Here is a 21,939-nt window from a genome sequence, read left to right as displayed (position 1 = left end):
ACAAAAGTATGACAGACAGACAAAACAAAAACAATAAGACTCCCTACATATACACTGTAACTACTTTCTTTACTAACATGTAAAGAAATTCAATAAACATTACCTCTGTGATAAAAAATAAATTTATTACATTTCAGTTAAATTGTTATTGTATTGATACTGGTCAATACCATCTCAGAGGTACCTGTATATCAATTTTCATTCACATTCACATGTGACTGATCAACTGAACAGAACAATATTCTCCAATAAAAATGCAACAACCATATACCAACTAATATTCATTTCAGTGCAATAATTAGCTATCATTTAAACATATCTCAATTTAATTTTCATTACATGAACCTTAAATAAATCATTGACAGATAGATAAAACACATTGCACATATATCACAAGTTAATTTAATGCTGACAAAAACAGTACATCATACCCAATCCATTGATGTTTACACACAGATACGTTAAATATGTACATGCCTAAAAATTAAAAATTAGTGATATGAAATTAAAGGCACATCTGTTTGTGAGCTTACATATCCCAACACCCACACTATTAAAATTGGAACTCTATTTTAAAAATAACTTGGATAAAAGGAAGTTCAATGCTATTGCAAAGGGTATAAAATTGAGATTCAAAAATTTACACAACTGAACAACTAATTAAATAACCTAATCCATTTTAAAACAGATCTTTATTCTCTAATCATTTTTCCACAAATATTTTTTTTTTAAATTTTTGGTCATAATAAAGTATATTTGTATTTCAAAAAAGCTTTTTGAAGAAAACATCATACAACATAAAAATGTTTTTGCCTGTGAATGATTCAAATCATTGTGTGTTTTGATCAAATGATATGATACTATTAGATGCATTTTAAAGTAATTTATTTCCCAAAAGGAACAATTGTTAGAAATTAACGATATTCACTTCAATAATCAAATGCATGCTTTTTTCTTTGCGTGAATTACAAGTTGCCAAAATGAAATTTCTGATGACAACAAGTGTATGAGTTTTACACATCAACCAACAAATATAAATCATACAAATTTCCACAAGATTGTAAGTGCATTAGATTCTATACTACAAGAAAATATATTTAAAATAAAGAATATAAAAAAATTCAAGATTACAACTTAAAGCCAAGAAATAAATGATTAAAATGTGACTTCTATTTATAAGGTAATGGCAAAACCCACAGGCCAGCTGCAGAATGGCACAAATTTTGATCATAAAATGATTCTTCTACACTCGAACATGAATCAAAAAGTCCCATGATTCTCTCCACATCATGTCTGTAATTTCTTTTGCAGATAAACTAAAACTGCCATAAGTAAACACTGATAATTTATAGAAACTGTAAACAGTGCATAATATTAGACCTATTACAATATACTTGATTGTTGTTGGAAGTACTGGAAATCTGCAACAGAAAATATAACATTAATGCAAACAATGTAATAACCATTTGACTCTGTTTGTCCCTACAATAACAATCTTGACTAATTATTACAAGTAAATAAATCAAGACATCGTTAATTCTATCATTCAAAATTCTTTTTCAGGCCAAATTAAATTTCAAAGTTCATTGTTAATGAAACTAGACATTGCCCCTAATGGGACTAATATCCCCTGCAGCCTGTTGAACCCTGTACATTTGGGGACCAATGTGGACATATAATTCATACTGAACACAGTTTTTATAGCGGATAGACTACACACTTTTGACACACAATTTGCTGCCATTTCTAAAACACCCAACTCCAAACAGCAATCAGTACTATTTTTTTGTTGACATCACAATAACAAAACATGACTAATTCCAGACAGTATACACATCTCCATAAGCTAATCCAACAATGCATTGAGTTTCATAGCAATCCTTAAGGAGGAGTTGCAAATAATGCATGGGACCAAGTTTAATTGAAAATGTGAAAGTTCCAACAGTTGTCATTTCTACAATTTTTGTTCCTAAACATAAATATAAACATACATTCCTGATAATATGCACATCCCATTATGACAATCTTACACCCAATTAAGTTTCATAAAAATCCTGTAAGTTCTTAAGGAGGAGTTGTGGACAAAGCATGAGACTAAGTTTTGTTGAAAAACGCCTATGTTCAACACCCATCATTTCTGCAATTTTTGTCTAAACAGATGTTAAAATTCCTGACAGTATGCATATATCCATGTGGTTATATTGCATTCCACAAAGTTTCATAACAATATATATCAAGCTGCACAGAAAATAGGGATGAAACTTATATATCCCTAAAACCTCCTTTGTGTGTGTGTGGGGATCAAAACTGTTAACATCAATGCTTATGTCAATAACAACCATTTATTAACAACTTTTTGCATTTACAGAAATACAGTTAAGATACAATTCATAAAGAGTGTTGTACATACTTTATTTCAGAATTGGCAAAAAATGTGACGATTAATACCATAAAATGCCTTCATTATTCTATTAAAACTCAATCATGCAAGTATTGCCATAAAATTATTCCCTAGAATGAGTCTATAATTGTTTTTATTTTACTTATTATCAACAATAAATTACACCAAAGAAAATTTGATTTTCTTCCATTCAATATATATTGAACAACAATGATAGTAGGGATGCAGATTTGTCTCTGAATTGCTTTCTTTGGTATAATATGGCAACCCTCCATCATGCATTGTATATATGTTCTTTTTTTAAATAAATGTTTTAAACTTGCAATAAAACTTACTGTGATGACACTACATATAAATGATCTACTAAAGCTACAGCAGCCAGTATTTTGTATACCACACAGGGCAGATAACTATGTAAGAACAAGGTGCTGTCAGTCAAAAAGAAGGGGAGATAATGCAGAAAATATCCACCAATGAGAAGTTCAGCTATAAATACAAAGTGATTCCATTCCCCTACAAAGAGATTGCAACAGAATTGATACACATGTTTACATTTTAAATAGTATAATTACAGAAAAAGAATTAGTTTCCATTGTTCTTTTTCTTTCCCAAGTATTATACTTGGTTACAGTGAAAGTACTTCAATTAGTAATAACAATTATAGTTGGAAAATTGTTTTTTTCTGTATCATTTTAAATTCATGTGTATTGACAGGCTATTCTTTTTAGTATCCAGCTGTGGATTAAGATAAAATCACCTTAGCAATAAACAATAAAAGATGATGTTTTTTTTCTTAAAAAAATAAAAGAAAGACTTCTTAAAAATGAGCACTTGCGAATCATATCACCAGACTATTTTAACATTACTAATTCACAATGAACACTATAATCAATAAGTTTAACTTACCATCTGTGAGGTCAAACCAACCCCTTCTTCTCCTTAACAAATAAAACACGAGAAGTAAGGAATAACCTAAGACAGACAGTGTTCCCACAAACCATATCACTGGGTTGCCAATAAGATGTATTTGTGCCTATATAAATAAAAAAGGTAATACAACTATTTTTTGTTTTAATTCATTCACAAAGTTTTCTTTTTCCAGCAGAAAAATATCATTTGGCCACATATAATATCTGAAATACTTCATTAGGTATCTTCACCAATTAAAACCACTGTATACAGATTGAATAAAAAATTCAAAATAAAAAAAAATTTGAATTAATTTTCTAGTGTGAGAATTAAGAAATAATTGTATCATGTTTGAAGAAGCCATCAATTGAGGAATTGACGGTGACGAAATGAGTTTACTGGCAATTCTTAAGGCTTAGGGTTTGGGACATAACTCTTGAAATCTGTGATATGTTTGTAATATAATATGAGGAAGGTAAAACCTTAAACGCTCCCGAAGAAACATATGAGTTCAAACACCTCAGTCATAATTTTTGTTAGCCCTGATACTATTAACTTCCAAATTGGTAAAATGTGTCATGATATACGGTTTTTATTGTCCTTATGCATTCTCCTATTGTCATGGTCTGAAATATGTGTGGGGCGAAATGTCCAGACGTGTGGGTTTCCATGGTGCGAAATGTCTTTGGATGGAATTATTCAGTATTGATTACACAATTTTTGTCAGCATTCGGGTGTCATGTTTCGACCATCCCCTTCTTAGAAAAAGCTCAGAATCAATTTATATTTAATCATTGAAGCTGGTTTATGTTTCCTAGACTGGTGTGGTCCTCAATTGCATTTACCAAGTATACAAAAATGAAGCTGCCATTATACTGTTTTCAAACTCCTGATTTTACATGCACGAATCGCTCCCTTTCAAGCTGATCAATGCCTATCAAGCTTTCTTTTGAAACAGAATGAAATCAGTCCAAGTTATTTTAATGCTTAAATGAGACTGATGTAAAACATTGAATACAAACCAAACATTCCAATGATTTGAAAAAATTGTGTCCCTTACCCTAGGTCTAATTTCCTAAGTGGAGCCAGTAAATTGATATTTGCCACTGTCAGTTTTAGAATTATTGTGCAAATCCTCATATACAATATGGTTATCTCCATTCTAATACACCTTTCAAATATATTTGTGAAAATAACAATTACAATTCATTTAAAATAACTCTGCACATGCTTAAAAAAATTGTGAAGTCAATCATGGAGTTGATGCCCTGAAATTCACAATGTTATACAATGAAATAAATTCCTCATTACAAAGAAAGATGCACTTAAATTGCAAAATAGTATTCAGCAGTTAAACAACTTACAGATGGTTAGTGATGTGTGTATATATGTAAATCTAGAGATTTTTCAACTTTATCAATACTCTTTGGATTATTATTGCTTGTATTTCATCAAATCAAATCCTTAAAAGTCCAGGAAATGTTTTTAAAAACCTACATTACTATTTGGGCTCATCCAATAAGCAACATTTTTGTCCATGAATGGCCACTCTAATGGTTCACTGCTATATTTATGTTCCATTTCCTCTGCCTTGCCCAGTAACATCTTTAATTGTAATTCAGTAAACTTGGTCCAGAATGAGAGATGAGTAGGCTCTAATGGAATCATCTCACTTTGGGCTAACTCTTGGGCCTGCTGTTCTTTTCCAGCACCTGACAAATATATGACTCAAAATTTGAACTCATAGGGTATGGATCGGCATATGTTCTGAAAGTCTAAGTGTATGAAAAAAAGTCAGTCATTCTAGGACACTCAAATATTCTGACTAGTATACTTCTACACTCTGATGTAATTGCATCTTTATTGAAGATCATCATAACCCAATCTCTCAGTGTGTAAATAATAATGGAATTCTGCAAGCATTAATCTAGACTCTCGATATATATACATGTACAGTCAAAAAATAAAGTAAAGAAAAGTTGTTTGTGCATTCAATTCAGCTTCTTGCTGTTTTACACTTTAGAATGTGTTCTCCTTCATTATTAATAACTTTTTACAATAATATTTATAATAAAACTCCTCAAAATTCTTATTTTTCATTTCAACAGATGTTTATTTTTTTTTTTATAAATTCAAATCGCATTACATTTGATATGAATATGATTGCTTATGGGATCTTAATTCTAGATTGTCACTGCACTTAATAATTATTAATAATTATTATAATCAGGGATGAATTACACGTTATACAAACAAAACGGAATTGGCAAAATCGGAAGTAAAATATACAGTAAAAAAAAGATTCTTAACGGTAAAATATGGATTTGACGCTAAAAAGCAGAAAAAAAAATCATCACTGTATAATATTATGAGAGTAAATATATGTTTTAAAAAGCCTACTAGGCTACTATAAATCAAAGAAAGATTGTGTTAGTTTTTGCCTTGGAAACAATCTAGCACTTATATTTTTGACAAAAAAATAAACCATTATTTTTTTCTTATTACATTCTTTATATTTACATTGTATTAAAAAAAAACATCAATATGTATGATTTGTGCAATATAAAGAGTCAATTTTACAGTGCTTACTAACCTAAAAAGAATTTCATTATACTAGGTTATTGCTAAAGCAGTAAATGTGTAAGATTAATTTATTTCGCAACTAAATTGTAGGAATTTTCAGTAATGGCTATATCTACATAGAAATTCTTGCAAAAAAAAAAACAGGAAAAATATGTTAGTAATTCTTTGCAAATAAACCATTATTGTATTTTGGTATCAAGGAACAGAAATTCTAAAATTATGAACACTACAATTCACTTGCAAAATAAGTAAAACATTTGAGCATTACTAAATACATTCTAATTAACAAGAAGCAAAAATTGGCTTACAAACTATCTGGACACGAAAACTCATTTATTTATATATAAATCAAGAGTTTTTCTCAAATCCTTTCTGGCTGAAATACCAAAACGTGTGCTACATTTTTTTCTGAATTCATAGTATACAACAGTTTATCTTTAAGTTGTCATGTCAGACCTTATTTCTCAGAACCAACATCACATTTATTTTTTTAAACGTTCACTTTTTGTATGTTTGTATGTGGTTTGCAATACATTTAATTATCATTCTCCCTTTTGAACCTTCAAGTGACCAAATCTGGGCTTCAAAAAGTTAGAAAATAACAGGTCTACACTTCTTTATCTATAAATCTTCTACTTTCTGTACCTTACTTTTTGTATATCTATGCTCTTCAACATTCCACACAGTGGCCTCCTGGTTTATAATTCTGTCTGTTGATACTTCAAGTTGATGAAAACCCCATTCTGGTAATTGTTTACCTGTGGTCTAAAATGTAAAATACTACTATGTGAAGTTTTAATCATACTGGTTAGATACCTTTTAAGTTGCAGATTACAAAAAGTAGGTACTGTCTGAAAATGCTAAAAATGTGCACCTTCAATATGTAAAAAAACGTCAAAACTAGACCTGCCTTCATCATTTGTAACACAAATAAAAATAATATGGTAGTCGTTCTAAAATGTGAAATATAAAGTAACATGGCAACTGTTTGCCTGTGGTCTAAAATTTAACTACATAACATGGTCTTAAATGTAAATGAAATGACAAACTAATTCTGACAATTCATAAACAAATCACAATAAATATTTTTACAGTTTAGCACCTAATGTTTGTTTATGGAAAAGAAAAAAAAAAAAAACTATACCCCCACCTCAACAGTAACCAAAGCACTTACAAGGCATGCCCCATATATATAGAAGGCCACATACCAAATTTGAAATCAATCTATCAATTTGGAGTCAAGATAAATGCAGCAAAATTTAGACAAACAGATAGAAAAAGTGATTTCATTATACCAAGCACTTGCTGAATATAGGTATAAACAAGATTTGCTAATATTTAAACAATTCAAATTACAAAAAATTGTATCTTATTTCTTACCTTGAGAGCTTGTGATGTATTGACATGGACCAGTCTAACATGACTCTTTATTGTTTGCCACTTGTTACCATCAGTATCTCTGTTTAGAATTTCCTGTACATAAAGACAAACTTACTTTCACATACAATGAAAATGAAAATAAAAGTGCAATCAAATTTTGCATCTTCAACAGGTTTGGTGCACACAGATTACAACCAATTGAGAAAAATAATGCAACAGAATGGAGATTTGATCAGTAATAAGTGGTTAATTAAGTCATCTTTTAATGACATCAACTGCATCTGCCAAAAATCTTAAGCCTTCTGAAGAAATGTGTAAGTTATACAGATAGACCTACAAGTCATGCCCTGCTTTTATGGTGGTACAATGCCTTGTTTTTTTCATTTTTCTGTAATGTTTTTTTGGTAGTGTTATTTCCTCAAGGGTAACTTCAATAGTATCATTTTACTTTGGTATTACTTACGACTCTCCATAAGTTTTGTGCAGGCATAGAGACATTATAATCTATGTAGCAGGTCACTTCTTGGTTTTGTGGAGTTATAGGAGCTGCAACATCATGACTGGAAAAAAAATATTAAAGTTTTTCATGAAAAGGAAAAACACAGACTCCTGAACAGATTTATTATAAAAATAATTCAGTAAAATATCAATCTAGATGCTGAACCCTTTTCTCCATCAGAACCCTTGCTCAAAAAATTAGGAATCATGAAAGTAGAAACAAGGATTAAATATCACAAATACCTATTAATCTATAAATCTCTCCATGGGGAAGCACCAAGCTACATATCAGAAAAGTTTAACTATGTTTCAAGAAACAAACCTTATTCACTAAGAAGTGCTGAACAAGGAAATTTGATAATCCAAGAAATTAAAACTGAACTTTTCAGACATTCATTCATACATTCTGGGTCTGTCTTGTGGAATAAGTTACCCCAACATTTACGTAATCAAGCCACTGGCAACTCATTCAAAATCAATCTAAAGAAGTACCTCAACACTTTTGAATAGAGTATCTTAAAAGAGAAAATTGTTGCTGCTTACACTGTATTTTAATGTTCTATATTGTATTATCTTAAAGTGATTTGGTATTGTCAAATCAGCTTTTGTTTTTGTGTTGTGTTGTTTATTTTCAATTTCAAGTAGATATAGTTTTTGTGTGTGAGGGCCTCAGGGAAGATTAGCTTGTAAACTAACTGTGTAACCCTCTTGAAATAAAGATTTTATTATTATCATTATTAATATTATTATAATTATAATCAATTCAAAATATCATTTGTTTACACTCTCAAAATTTATACATGTAGTGGAAAATTACAACAGGATAACAATTATAATATATTACTGGATGTGCCGCTACCTTTTTTTCTTCAAAAGACAATAAATCTACAAACAATTTCACCAACTCATCAAACTTACAATTCCTGCTTTATTAATAGTATACTCAACACCCTACAACAATCACTTTAACATTTTAGCTTTATGTTGACTGTTGCACTGCAAGTAATGACATGCAGTTTTTTATAGTGTCAATTATAGGTTTCTACAACTGCGATTGTTGTAATATGGTAACTATCAGCTTTGGAGAAATTCAAAAATTTAAGAGTCATACATTTCTCCTCAATATAATTTGAAAACTTATAAATTTTTATTCATGTACATAAGGTTATCAACTTTGAATGTACTTCTCAGAGATTCAAAACATCACAATAAATTACACAACAAAAAAACACAATTGTGAATTGATCAATTTTTCCAACACTAATTGAGAGTCATTTAAGTACTTCCCTGTCCAAAAAGAATCAGGCAAAATGTATATAATGTGTGGCACATGAAGGGAAAAAACACAGAGATTTTATTACATTAAACAATTAGTTATACCAGATAACCACCAGAAATAATCGTCTAAGTGTTTTTTAAAATTTGCCTTTTTAAGATATTGATAGGTCAAATTTAGTTGAAATGCATGACGGAAAAATGGCAGAAAAAATTTCCTGCACTCTTTTCCTAAGCAGTCAAAAAATATCTACGTCACAGATGCTTCAGGATAAACTTAAATAGCTTTTTGGTTGTTTTCTAGATGTACTGAATATATTTTAGGCAAAATGACTAAATTGGGAAAAATGATGTGCCACCCATCGCCTGATTCTTACAAAGTATAGAACTTAAAATGATGGTAGCAGAGAAACAATTCAGAACAAACCTGTTTAATCCTCTACTGGTTATACCATGTACTAGTTGTATAATATCACCATGCTGAATAGGCTGTGGTGGCTCATCTACAACCATTGATTCCCTAAATAAAGTCAAATTCATTTCATTGTAAGACATACTTGTATCATACATGTACAATGTAGTTGGTTGATAAATTAACTCTTTTTAAATATGAAAATTGATGAAAAGTTATACACATTTCAAATACTATATGTAAATGCAAATGTGTCACAGTTATATAAAAAATTCTAGTTAAATAAATAAATAATAACTGCATAATGTAACATTATTCATTTCTCTTATTTTCCTACATAAACATATTGACAATAATCCAGTGGAGGATCAAGACACTTTGAAAAGGAGGGGTACCAGTCGGGGTTCCTAAGATAAAGGGAAGGTGCTAGGGCACTGGTTACCATTGTTAATCAATTTTACACATGAAAATGACAAATTTTCCAATAAAAAGGAGCAGTGCCAACCCCCATGTACCCCCCTGGATCCATCAATGTAATCTACCTTTCTGGATGTTTGACTATCCACCAGTTATTGATGTCTTTAAACACATAACATGTAACTTGTTGTTGATGGCTACTACCACGCCCATCAGGGTACCGTAGAGGGTATACATGAGCATGGGAGTGTAACCAACAAGGCCGACCACCAATCTGATATGTTGGACGTAAGGTTATCTGGGAACCATAAGATACATGGAGTGGCTGACCCTTTGTTAAAGCTGCAAGTCCACCCTGAAAATGGAAATATTAATGGTATTGCTATTATAAACTGAACTTCAATTAACTCTAAATGACAGAAGTCATACATTTAATCAGCAACTTTATGAATTTTCCCATGTTCCTACAGCATGATAATTTTTTATCTTGGACTACTGCTGTGATACTAAAAATATTGGCAATTTCCAATGACAACATCCACTGGGATGTTAAACAGAATTAATGTTATTTTGTATTCATCCAGCAGTTGAATCATATCAGATGTACATTACAATTACACATATTGTGATATTTAGGCATAACAAAGTACATAAAAATCATTTCACATTCTATTACACTGGGAGAGTTTAACAAATCAATATATCATATAATCATCTATCAATAAGATGAGCATACACTAAGTACCTCTAGACTAGCCTGGAATGCACTAGTCATAATATTATCATGGGGTCCAGCCTTTGTCAGAACACTAAGATGGATGTAGAACATTAATACGTAGAATATCATTGGTATACCAATCAGGAATGTCAACCTGGCTAACAGGTGCTTCGTCAAATTAAACTGAAATAAATTAAAAATGGATCAAGGGAAAATGCTCATCTTTACAGAATTTGTTCTGTAAAAGTATCGGAAGATATTTACTAAAAGAAGGGAAACTCTTAAAATTGTTTTCACTTAAAATTTTAACAAAAGTTTTTTTTTTTTTTTAACAATGAAGAAAATAGAACAGTTATTCTTTTGTACTGGTAGTTTTGATATTTATGATATTTTAACAACTGTATTTGTACTTGAGGGAAAAAGATCAATTGATTTTTTATGGATTTATGTCCTATTGCAGATATTTAATGCATTTCAGGATGAGAATTTTTTTACCAATCGAACAGACCCTGCTTTACACTAGTCCGACACACTGAGTCAGATCTTTATCATGCTATCTCACAGAAGCAAGTTTGTAGATTGGCATGTCAACCCAGTCATACCCATTATTCTGATTCAATATGGAGATGGAAGAATATTTTACATATGAAATAAATACTAATTGTTCAAGGTACAAAATAAATTTTATGAATAAAATTGATAATATTCAAATGTAAACTATCGAACTTGAACTTTATAATTAGGACTTATAATACATGTATGTAACATGCTTAAATTAACAACAAACACATATTAATTCATTACAATTACTTCTAAGAGACATATGTTATAGAAGTGTATCTTTATCTTTTTTAATGTTTTTTCATAAAAGCCTGCAAAAAAAGGGATAACCAGTCATCACTTTTTCTGTCAAGGGAGTAAATAGAAGAATATAAAAGAAGGATAAAAAAATAATATTTAACCTGTCATTACATAATTGGCCTAACTCTCTAGTATACTCTATACTTACATCTGACCTAGAGTTGTCAGCTAACATGAACCAATAATCTTTCCCACACAGTACTATTATAACAACCATTGTAAAAACTCCTACATATTTTATACTGAAAACAAAAAATTAAACACATGTTATTAAGTTTTGCTTGACATTCTCTCATTAAATATTTGTGGAAATTGTAACAACTTTCTAATTTTTAAGGTAAAAACATGTCATGGGGAAGCTAATTTCATTTGTTTTACCAATTTGTGTGAAATACAAATCATAAAAATTGTGTAATATTTTAACAAAAGGATTGTTAAGAATGTAATTTATATTAGCAGCTGCTGCTCCTCATGGTACCAAGCAAAATTAAAATATAAAAATTTCAGATAGCCAGGGGTAGAGACAAAAACCTGAATAAAGTAAAACAGTTCTTCTAACCTCAATGTACACATTACTGATAAACCAGTTAAACACAACCAGAACAGCCAAGCCAACGAAAATTCTCTGAAATAAATGACAACATGTAAAATAATGTTCAGTATTAGTAATGTATATAAATTAGGAATTGTAAGTAAATTTATTAAAGGACATCGCGAGAAACCCATGGCTGATATCGATGCATACTTTGGAGAAAGGTACACATCTGAATCAGCCGTGGGTTTCTGACAATGAAGGAAGGAGAGATACCATTATATTATGGACACATTTGGTTGTTACATTTGGAATGTGTTAATAAAAGATGTGTGTAGCTTTTGCTGCAATAAATTCTGGAAAATATTATCAAGATGTGTCTCATGTTTCTGTTTTCAGCCTCTTGGATACATATCAAAATAAAGCTTCTTTAAATAATAATACTATTCAATAGAATAAGCAGTTGTGAAAATCTCTTCCAATTACCTGTGAGACAGACTTCTGAATTTAAGGAAACTGTAAATTGATAGGCACATAAAAAACAACAACATGCCTTCCATCAACATGAATCTTGACTGGACCAGCAATGCATTGTCTGAAATGGATCCAATTAACTATAAATTTGTATAATGTAAAGCTAACACTAAAACATGAAAAGGATAATAATACTTAATTTTTTTATTGTTTGCCCAAATGACAATATTTATCATGATACAAGAAATGTAAGTTCATTAAAAAAGAGGCATTTATCTTAATTGATTTATAAATATTGAAATGTAGGAATTTCAAAAATGTTGTATCATTGTCCAGCAGTTACTTTGATTTTTCTCTTTTAAGTTTTTTTCTTTATCATTTATGACAGCTTCCTTTATTGCCATCGTCAAATACATATCGTCTTTGATTCTAATCCTGAAATGTTTAATATTGAGGTAATACAGATTTTTCTTCAGTATTCGTTCCATACTCAAGATAATAAAATCGAGATTTTCAACATGTGAGCTTTAGCCTTAGAGAATACAGAAATATTTTAAATCAAGAATTGGCTTAAGAAGTTTCTCCTATGAAATATGTAGAAAACTTGGAAAAAGTTAAATGTAGGTAAACCTGATGCAGAATTTTAATCATTTTTTTTTGCTGGATTAGAATGGGAGAAAAATATTTACAATCTGAGAATTTTTTTTCTCTTACCTAACCAAGTTTAAAATGATTTTTTATGGACCCCTGCTAATAATGCTGATCAACTAGACATCAACTTTTACCTATCCATTTAAATGAAGACTCCTGCTTATATGCTGACCACCTGGACATCAACTTTAACTTACCCAATAAAACAAAGACTCCTGCTAACAATGCTGACCACCTAGACATCCTCAGTTCAACACAGATCTGATATACCAATGGAACAACCATGCTTCCTAACACAGCAGGTACTAATCTTAATTGATAAACTGGGAATTGTGGAGAAAACTCTGAAAACATAAACAAACAGAATTAAACAGAATTAAAGGTCTGACTTAGAAAGTCTATGACAGAAATAATGTTTTATTTATGTTATTACAATTATTACATTACGCATTTGTGATTGGACAGATGCCGTTGGGGAAGCACAATAGGCTTACTCTTCTGAAGCTAACGCCAATGCTGCTTTTTGTAGGCAGTCACATTGCAAGTGCTTTAGTATTTTATGTGCTGCCTTGTTTTCTTATCTTTAGGGTTTACAAATAATTGGTTTTTTTTAAATTGTTTACATTATGTAAATCTTTGTTGTCTGCTGTTTGTTGAACATGCCATTGGATTCTGATGTCTTTGAATTGACGTTTTGTTTTGGTTCTGCAGTATTTTTTGCCAATATTTACACTGATGACTAAGACAGAATGTTCACCAGCTGAGAAAGTCACCATTGGCAATAATTTTATTGATTGCTTTGTTTTCTTTGTGCTATAAATAACTCACTTTGTGGTGTGAGGCAATGTGGGCCACCATGGAGATAAACATTTTCTTTTAGCTGTAAAGATCTTATTTCAAAGAATAGAGAATCAGAACTAAACTATACCATGGAAGTATAAAAAACATTATTTGCCTTATTAGTAGAAATATAATAGCAAACTCCTACTGTGTAAGTATTAATACCTCTTTAATTATAAAAAGGATTGTATAACTTGATTACTCAGATAACATTTTCTACACCAAAAAAATTACCTGCTCCTATTCTGTCAAAATTAATATCCCCTTCAAAACCACTATATATGCCTGAAACAGTAAATTAACACAGTAAGTACCAGTAAAAAAAATATGTACACCTACTTTTAAACAGAACATTTTAAGTTTTAATAATGCACAGCAATTAAGCAAATCTTAAAAGGAAAATGTAAATAATATTCATAGTCTGAATTTAAAATACAAACAAAATATATTTTGTTGATTCCTAAACATATCAATTTATGTAACATCTTAAAATTGTTATCATTGCACTTTTCTAGACTTGTATATTTCATTTTGTGGTGATTTCTCATAACTAGACAATTAAATATTTATCACTGAATCAAGTTTCATTGATAAGAAATACTATTCAAATTGGGTAGTTTCATGTTCATGAAAAAGATACTGTTCCAGTGATTTAGCTACCGCTTGTCATTTTTGCCATTTACGAAAGGATTTCATTGAATGACTAAAATGTTTTAGATTGTTTTCGTCACTTAGAATTTGAAAAGTGTATTTAAAAAATTCCATTCAAAAAATATCTCAGATAAATTTTCATCATCTTATATATAAATGTTGTTAAAAACTGTCAATCGAAAGTTACATAATTTCACCCAGTCTTTCGCTCTGTCAAGTTTATGACCCCACGCTTGGTAATTACCTGGTCAACCAGGTGTGAAATACATTTTATTGTTGTTAAACGGACGTCCCTGATTTGTGCATTGTTAATAATCCTTTAAAATAACAACAATTTATCAATCTTTTGATCATTAGGAAAACAAAAGATAATCCCAGGCTTCTCACTTGTCTTCAGTCGGTCATTTTTGATCTCTGAAACAAGCTTCGAGTTTACTCGAGACATTTCTGATTTTAAGTACGTTTAAAATATAACTTACAGATCTTTATTTTAATGAGTAGTCGTGATAAACGATATCGATACTTAATGGATGCCGGCCCATATTTACTCCCATGTAAAAACTAACCCTTTCCGAATCTCACACATATATAGCCATCTATTTTTAGAAATTTAAATGCACACATTATAAATACAATGTCTCCGATCTCCAATGTGTGTCTGGTCATCTTATGGATTTCAATTAATTTTAACGCAATACCGGACAGTTGGGAGATGTTACTCAACGATAAATATTTATTTTATGATTCTCTTTTCTTTTTGAAACGAAAGAACAATGATTATGATATGTTTCTCAATATTCGACTCATGGTCCGGGGTCAAAGGTTACTAAAAATTACCACCCAGAAGTAAGACATCATGGAGCAACCGCTTACAGAGTTCAGAATTCTACAGTTGACTATGACAATGTGGACAAGCTCCTTTCTATCTGTCTACTGGTGACTGATCAAGACCTATCGTAGGAACAGGCTCAAGATTTCATCAGTCAATTCTCTTCTAAAGATCTGTCCCCATCCTTCTGATTTGAGGAGTTTGAGGTTGAAGAGGGCTTCTGAGGTGTGGTGTTTGGCAAAGGGCAGGAGGATTTTCTCTTATTAGTTGAGTGTCCGGTCATACCATAATAGTAGCTTTTGTCAAATAGTAGCTGTTTTTAGACTGAATGCATCTAAGCCTTGTCATGATGTCAAAAATCTATTTTTCTAATAGTAACTATTATATTATATTATGTAACACACGTTTTCTTATATAATATGTCATTCATGCTTTACGCATAAGTGACTAAAGCCATCAAAATCCTAGCTAAAACCCTGCTGTTCTTATAGGTTAGTACCAATTTAGATCAAAAGTTATAGATAAGATCAAAGATGACATTCCTACAATTCATTAACTTCAAGCAAACATGTAAAAAAAATATGAACATGCGATCTAAAAATTTTATACCTGACAAAGCCAGAAGCATTTTTCCCAGTGGCGGATGTGTGTCAAAGAAGAAAATCTTCTGTAAATACAGGGAGGCATACTTTGCAAAGTGTAACTCATCAAAGCTAAAAAATAAGATATTAATAGTTTAAATAATGCTCCAGTCCATTTCTGAATCTGTATTAATTATTTCCCACATTTTTTCACAAAAAATAAAAAATGAATACTAAGCATAATCTACCCCATGTCAGGAGTACAGTATTTGGTAATTTTCTTTTAATGTTTAAATTCTTTAAAATGTTTTACACTATAACATTTGTATTGTATTAATCTATAAAAAAAAGGTGAATACATCTGAGTATAGAAACAAATAAGTAATACTTTGAAGACAATAGATTTTGATAGTATCTTTCATATACTTGGACTTTAAGATCCTAATAATATCAATATTTCTTACACAACTGCTCTAGGAAACCCAAGCCTCCAGAGTCTTGTTGCTAAAGACAACAACAACAACAGAAATTGTACAATATCAAGCTCAAATCTGACAGAGAATGGCTGAGATTGCTTTGTTTGTTCTGTTCTTCTGCCTTCATCTAGACTGCTTGGTCTTGGAGAGCCATCTCCCTGAAAAATAAGATATAACGATTCTGACTTGAGATTGATTTTCCACTTTTGAAGTAGAAACAAGACTATCAAAGTATTGAGCAAAACATAATCTTCTGAATACAACATTAAGACATAGATATCTTATTGGGAAATACTTATATTGGGTCAACACTTATTTACAAAACTTTACTTTAGCATTTGACTGAAAATATAAAAATGTCATCCAAAAAAAAAAAAGCTTCATGTTTATTTATACCTCAAGTCTCTGTGGTTCTGGTAGGTTCCTGTCTATAGATGTTTCTTCCATGTTCTGAAATATAAATAATTAAATGTAATTGAACTGCAAGATTCATTATGAAGTAAAAATGCTAGCAATACTGCCGCTTAGGATTAAAATACCGATTTTTATATGTAAAGTTTAAGGAGTTGGTTTAAATCTAAATTTAAACATAACTTCAAATCAAAATTTGGCTGAAGGAGAATTGGTTTCTTAAAACAAATTTGTAGGAAACCTTGAAAAATACACAATGGTGGGGAAACCCTTACAGTAGTTAAAAAATCATGTGTATATTTAACCACTCTCTCTCTTACTTGCACCAAACATTTGGTGCTATATATGACAAAAAATCTTCTTTTTTTTGTTTAGCATAGCTGTATACACCCAAACTTTATTTACACTAATACAATATTTCATTCATAATTCATGCAAGTCTGTGAGCCATAACTGTCAGAAATTTACAAACATAAAGTTACAGTAAACAGAAATTGTACCCAGAAGTTTCAAGCAACAAAGTGTTAATGTCAACTTTAAGTGCACAATTAAAATGTATATAATACCTTCATCCACATCCAATGATTTATAGTAGAAAATAGTGGGATTAGAAACTTGTACATTGAAGGATATTGATCAACTGATAAAATTTCTGCTCAGTAAATAAACAATAGCCTTTATACCTTTCATTACTACTTCTTTTACTAAAAATCCAATCGTAAATATTTTGTAGTTTTCCACCATAAAATAAAAAAATAAATAAAAAATAAATAATATTAAATAAACCAAATCATTCTACACGTATCTATATAAAAAGATAAATAAATTTGACATTGACCATGCAGTGAAGTACATTGTACATATTTCCTATACTTTCACAAATAGTCAGTCTTTAAAGCAAAAATTCCAGTCTGTATACTGTTACTCTTAAGTAATTTTTTGCAGGTAAAATTTAAATTCTTATGTGTAACCAGATCTCAGTCACATCTGTGACTGCAGTGAAACAGATTGATGGTTTCATAATGACAATGGCTTACTAGAATATCTGTGCTCATAAGTTCATACTTCACTGCATAATAAACATTTTTAAGGAAATCGTTTTCTTTTCGTTTTTTTTCCAGTTGACACCAATGAGTTTTGTAATTTAATACCCAAGTGAAACACAATCCTTTATACTTTTTCTGACCAATATCAAGCACAGGTTCACTTAAGAACCATGCAAAGGGTAAAAGTCTATACTTTTGTCAATTGTCTTTACAGTGTTAATGCAATCAGTATAACACATCAGTAATTTAAGATTCCTTCAAATGAAATGGGACAGGTTGGGAAAGCGAACAAAGATACTGAGACAAAGTGGTTGTATTAGTGATCTGAAGAGAAAAAAATTGGCTGGAAATATTTTTCAATAGATTTCAACTGAACTGTTTTGACAATTTCAATTAATTTCCCAACCTAAGATACAACTCATATTGGTGTTTATTTATCATAAATGTGCTTTTCTAAAAAAAATAATAAGTTGTTTAGATAGTTGACAAAATAATTCGACTTACTAGTGTTGTCTTTTTCTTTACTTGCATGATTCTCATGTGAACCTGGATTTAAATTACTATATGTATAGTATGTGTAGTAATTCATGTGAGAGATATGTGGAATGCCATATCATCTCAGAACAATAACAGGCTTAGCCATCAATAGTTTAAGTACATGTAAGTGAACATACAAATAAAATAAAGGATCAAATGAATAACTAACAGGGTTCTAAATTTCATTTAGTTAAACTGTAGCAAATAGCAAATTAGAATTCATCTCTAAAGTATTAAAATTTTTAGGTTGTATGACCTGTTGACTGTTGTTCATGGGTGATTTAAATCTGCAAATGTCCTAAACCTACAATTTTAATCTAATGATAAAAAAAAGCCTAACAAGGCCTAGCTTTATACAAATGCAGAGGTTAACCCTGAACAGTTTGGGGAAGTACATCACACACATCTAGCTTGATACTGCATTGAAGTTTGATTGCATTTGTCAATAGTTCTATTCACCACCCCAAAACAAATCCCAGCATTATTTTCGGTGAGATGACATCTTGTGGTACAACAAAAGTACCAAAAAAAATGTATTGTCCACATTTAAGGAAAATACTTGTTTCTGGCCCCATATTGTTCAAACCATGAACAATCTCAGTATGACCTAAGTGGTGTAGAATGTTGTGGAACAATATCATGTTACATGTTAATAGTTAAATTCCATGAAATGCTTGTTTTTGGTCCCAAATTCTAAAATGATTGGGGCCATAATCCTCAAAATCAATAACAACCTTTTTTTTGTAATTTAGAACCTTGTTATAAAGATCAACACCCTAATATTCAAATCGTCTCAGGAAAAATGTGTCTCTCGACAATGACAGCAAGGACAACACCATACAACATACCATTATAAGACTGCAAACTTTTTGCGGTCATATTAAAACCTACATCAATATACAACAAAGCTTAAACCTGGATACAATTTGTTAAGGACACACAGACAAAGTGATATGCCATATAGGGTGGGGCCTAATAAAGTTATTGAATATGGTAATTATAAAAAAAATTAATAAAGTCTAATATGAATATCTATTTGTTTTCACAATATTGTTAACTGATAAATTTGTCTAATAACTGGATGTTTAACTAAAAAGCCACCCCATCGTTACCATAATCATTAACCTAATTTGCCATAGAAATAATTTTTACTTTTCGATTGATTTTTTTAAATTCAATATTTCAAATTAAACTCCTGAGATTTATACAAAATACAAACATCTTAACAAATAGGACAAAAGACAACAAGCTGCACCTACTTTTTTTTTCTGTTCAAAATCCTAAAGAAGCTGATATGCACATCTAGTTTTCTAAGACAAAAGCTATGTAAAAAAATGGCCTAACTTAAAATAGTGGAGAGTTTGTTAACTATCTAGTAACCAAATACATGTATGATAACAATTACAATCTTGGTTCCCTTGATTACTCTACAACAACAATATTGAATTTGGAATGTTTCAGAAATGAAACAGCTTCACAATCAGAAGGAAATATTCCTGTAGATCACCTTTATGTTTTAGAGCTTTTTACAGCATTATTGATAAGGTCTCAAGCTCTAAGAAGTCCGTACTTCTGCTCTATAGGAAATTAAAAAATATTACTAATTTTCCTGCATTAGGTTGAATAATTGTGTTACCTATTCTCCCACTTGTCTTTGACAGTGAGAAGTTCTTGTAACAGATTACATAGACAATAATGTTTATATTGTTATTTTTCAAACAGAATTTAATAAAACTTCTCTTTGTCATCAATGTCTAGATTAGGTCCTGAACTTATCATTTCTGGAAGTGGATCATTTCACAGAACTGGTACAAAATATTTCAAGATAGTAATTTTTTTTATTTAGAGAAATTTCTTAATAGGCTTTGCTTATGAGATTCGTATTTGTATTTTGCTGGTTAAAACTGCAAAAAATATTAAACACTTTCATACAGATATACAGGTTCACTGACTTGTATTTCCGGCAATTTGGAAATGAATTGCAGGAAATCTCATGCAAAGAGACCCAGAAGGTTAACAGGTATGTCCATATTACAAATGTATATATTACGATAATGAAAGTTTAATGTTATACATACATGTAAAAGAAATAAGTGCTTGCATACAGTGTTCAGCTGATTTTCGATATTAGTGGTTACCATAACTGAATAATACATTTTTTGTATGCTCTTAAATACAACAGCAAACATATACATCTCTTTCTTGTTGCCACAGTTAAAAATGGATAAGATAGTCTTACTAAATCATAGATTATAAGCTGGCAAAGATCACCCTTAATTGTATAGAAATTCGTCCAAAAATTCATCATACTGACACTTGAGAAACTTTTGTCCAAGCAAAACACTACATCCGGGGATACATTGATACAAGTCGTTTCGGCCATACTACCATCTTGGCCATAGTTATCTTGGCCACAGTATATTTTGTCCACACATTTTAAATTACTGTCCTCTGTTTTAAATATTACAATTACAAGAGATTGTGATTTTATTTTATATTAAGTATATGTTTTATTGATGTTTCGATTTCATAAACAATTTTTACATTGCGGTTTTAGAGTTGTTTGTATATAGGTGTTTCATAAGTCTAACAAGGCTGAATATTTGATCTTTTAACGTGATGTTTTTTTTTGTATATATATTTATGAATGATGAAATATGTGACACTGTAATAAACTATTTATTTATTTATTAGTACATCAATTTGTATATATAAACTCATTTAAGTAAAATAAAGATGGGTATAAAATAAAAAAAATTATTAAATATGAGGATTAATCATGAAATAAAAAAACGGTATAATAATAGATAATGAAAACATCAATAAAATACATTTTTTGGGTGGAACAATTGCTCAATGTGTTATTAGAACATACATGAAAAAAATTCTACATGAAAAAAAATGTTTTTTATGAATATTTCAGCACTTTCTAACAACCCAACGAACACCTGGCTTCAGTATTTTGAAATTAGTCATGTGTCTTTCCGACAGCATATTGATTTATTATTGACTTTCAATGAGTATTTTGAAGTGTTGTAATATGCAGAAAAAGCCTGTTTAATGCATATTTAAATAGAGTAAGAAGCAATTATACATGTACCACAAAAACCGGCTAACGGGTACTAGAGTAAACAAGAATCGGGGCGAATGGACCCGGATTCAGTAATGGCTGTATCAGTGCAGTGCAGTTCGCGTTATATTAATATTGGGTGGAGTTATTTCAAATTAATTACCTTTCGATTATGATTAAAATGCACGCCTTCAAATAATGATTATTAATGGAAAGGTTGTGAATTCGAATCCATGAACAGTCTATGAAGAAAGTAAAACCAACGTTTTACCCTAAAAAAATAGTTCTTTTTTCCTTTTACCGGAAGTTATTTTATGTATACAAAAACTTTACTGAAATCGGAAAATCTATTTTCCGGAGAATCTTAACTTGATGAAAAATTAGAAT

General features: G+C 30.3%; 1 protein-coding gene across 3 annotated transcripts; it reads right to left on the bottom strand.

Annotated features, from left to right (window-relative positions):
• Positions 1 to 720: 720 nt before the first annotated feature.
• LOC148626274 (protein O-mannosyl-transferase 1-like) lies at positions 721 to 21,872 on the bottom strand. Of its 3 annotated transcripts, XM_088570147.1 has the most exons (20): positions 21,716 to 21,854; positions 18,450 to 18,491; positions 16,885 to 16,938; positions 16,477 to 16,646; positions 16,041 to 16,144; positions 14,186 to 14,236; positions 13,309 to 13,455; positions 12,473 to 12,581; positions 12,014 to 12,079; positions 11,603 to 11,696; positions 10,621 to 10,776; positions 10,001 to 10,230; positions 9,474 to 9,566; positions 7,737 to 7,833; positions 7,274 to 7,366; positions 6,544 to 6,658; positions 4,808 to 5,022; positions 3,308 to 3,434; positions 2,737 to 2,914; positions 721 to 1,421 (listed from the first exon to the last, which is right to left on the bottom strand). In XM_088570147.1, the coding sequence occupies exons 2-20, from the start codon at positions 18,483 to 18,485 to the stop codon at positions 1,244 to 1,246; spliced, it is 2,313 nt and encodes a 770-aa protein (XP_088426273.1). In that variant the 5' UTR covers positions 18,486 to 18,491; positions 21,716 to 21,854; the 3' UTR covers positions 721 to 1,243. The 3 variants fall into 3 exon arrangements, with proteins under 3 accessions (XP_088426273.1, XP_088426274.1, XP_088426275.1); XM_088570148.1 differs by lacking the exon at positions 18,450 to 18,491 and having other exon boundaries at positions 21,716 to 21,872; XM_088570149.1 differs by lacking the exon at positions 18,450 to 18,491 and having other exon boundaries at positions 21,824 to 21,872.
• Between the last annotated feature and the right edge of the window lie 67 nt (positions 21,873 to 21,939).

This window comes from Perna viridis, chromosome 2 (assembly GCF_037379345.1).
Source record: "Perna viridis isolate PV_CMFRI_1.1 ecotype Kerala chromosome 2, ASM3737934v1, whole genome shotgun sequence".
Classification (NCBI taxonomy): Eukaryota; Metazoa; Mollusca; class Bivalvia; order Mytilida; family Mytilidae; genus Perna; species Perna viridis.
This window is presented reverse-complemented; position numbering and strand designations above follow the sequence as displayed.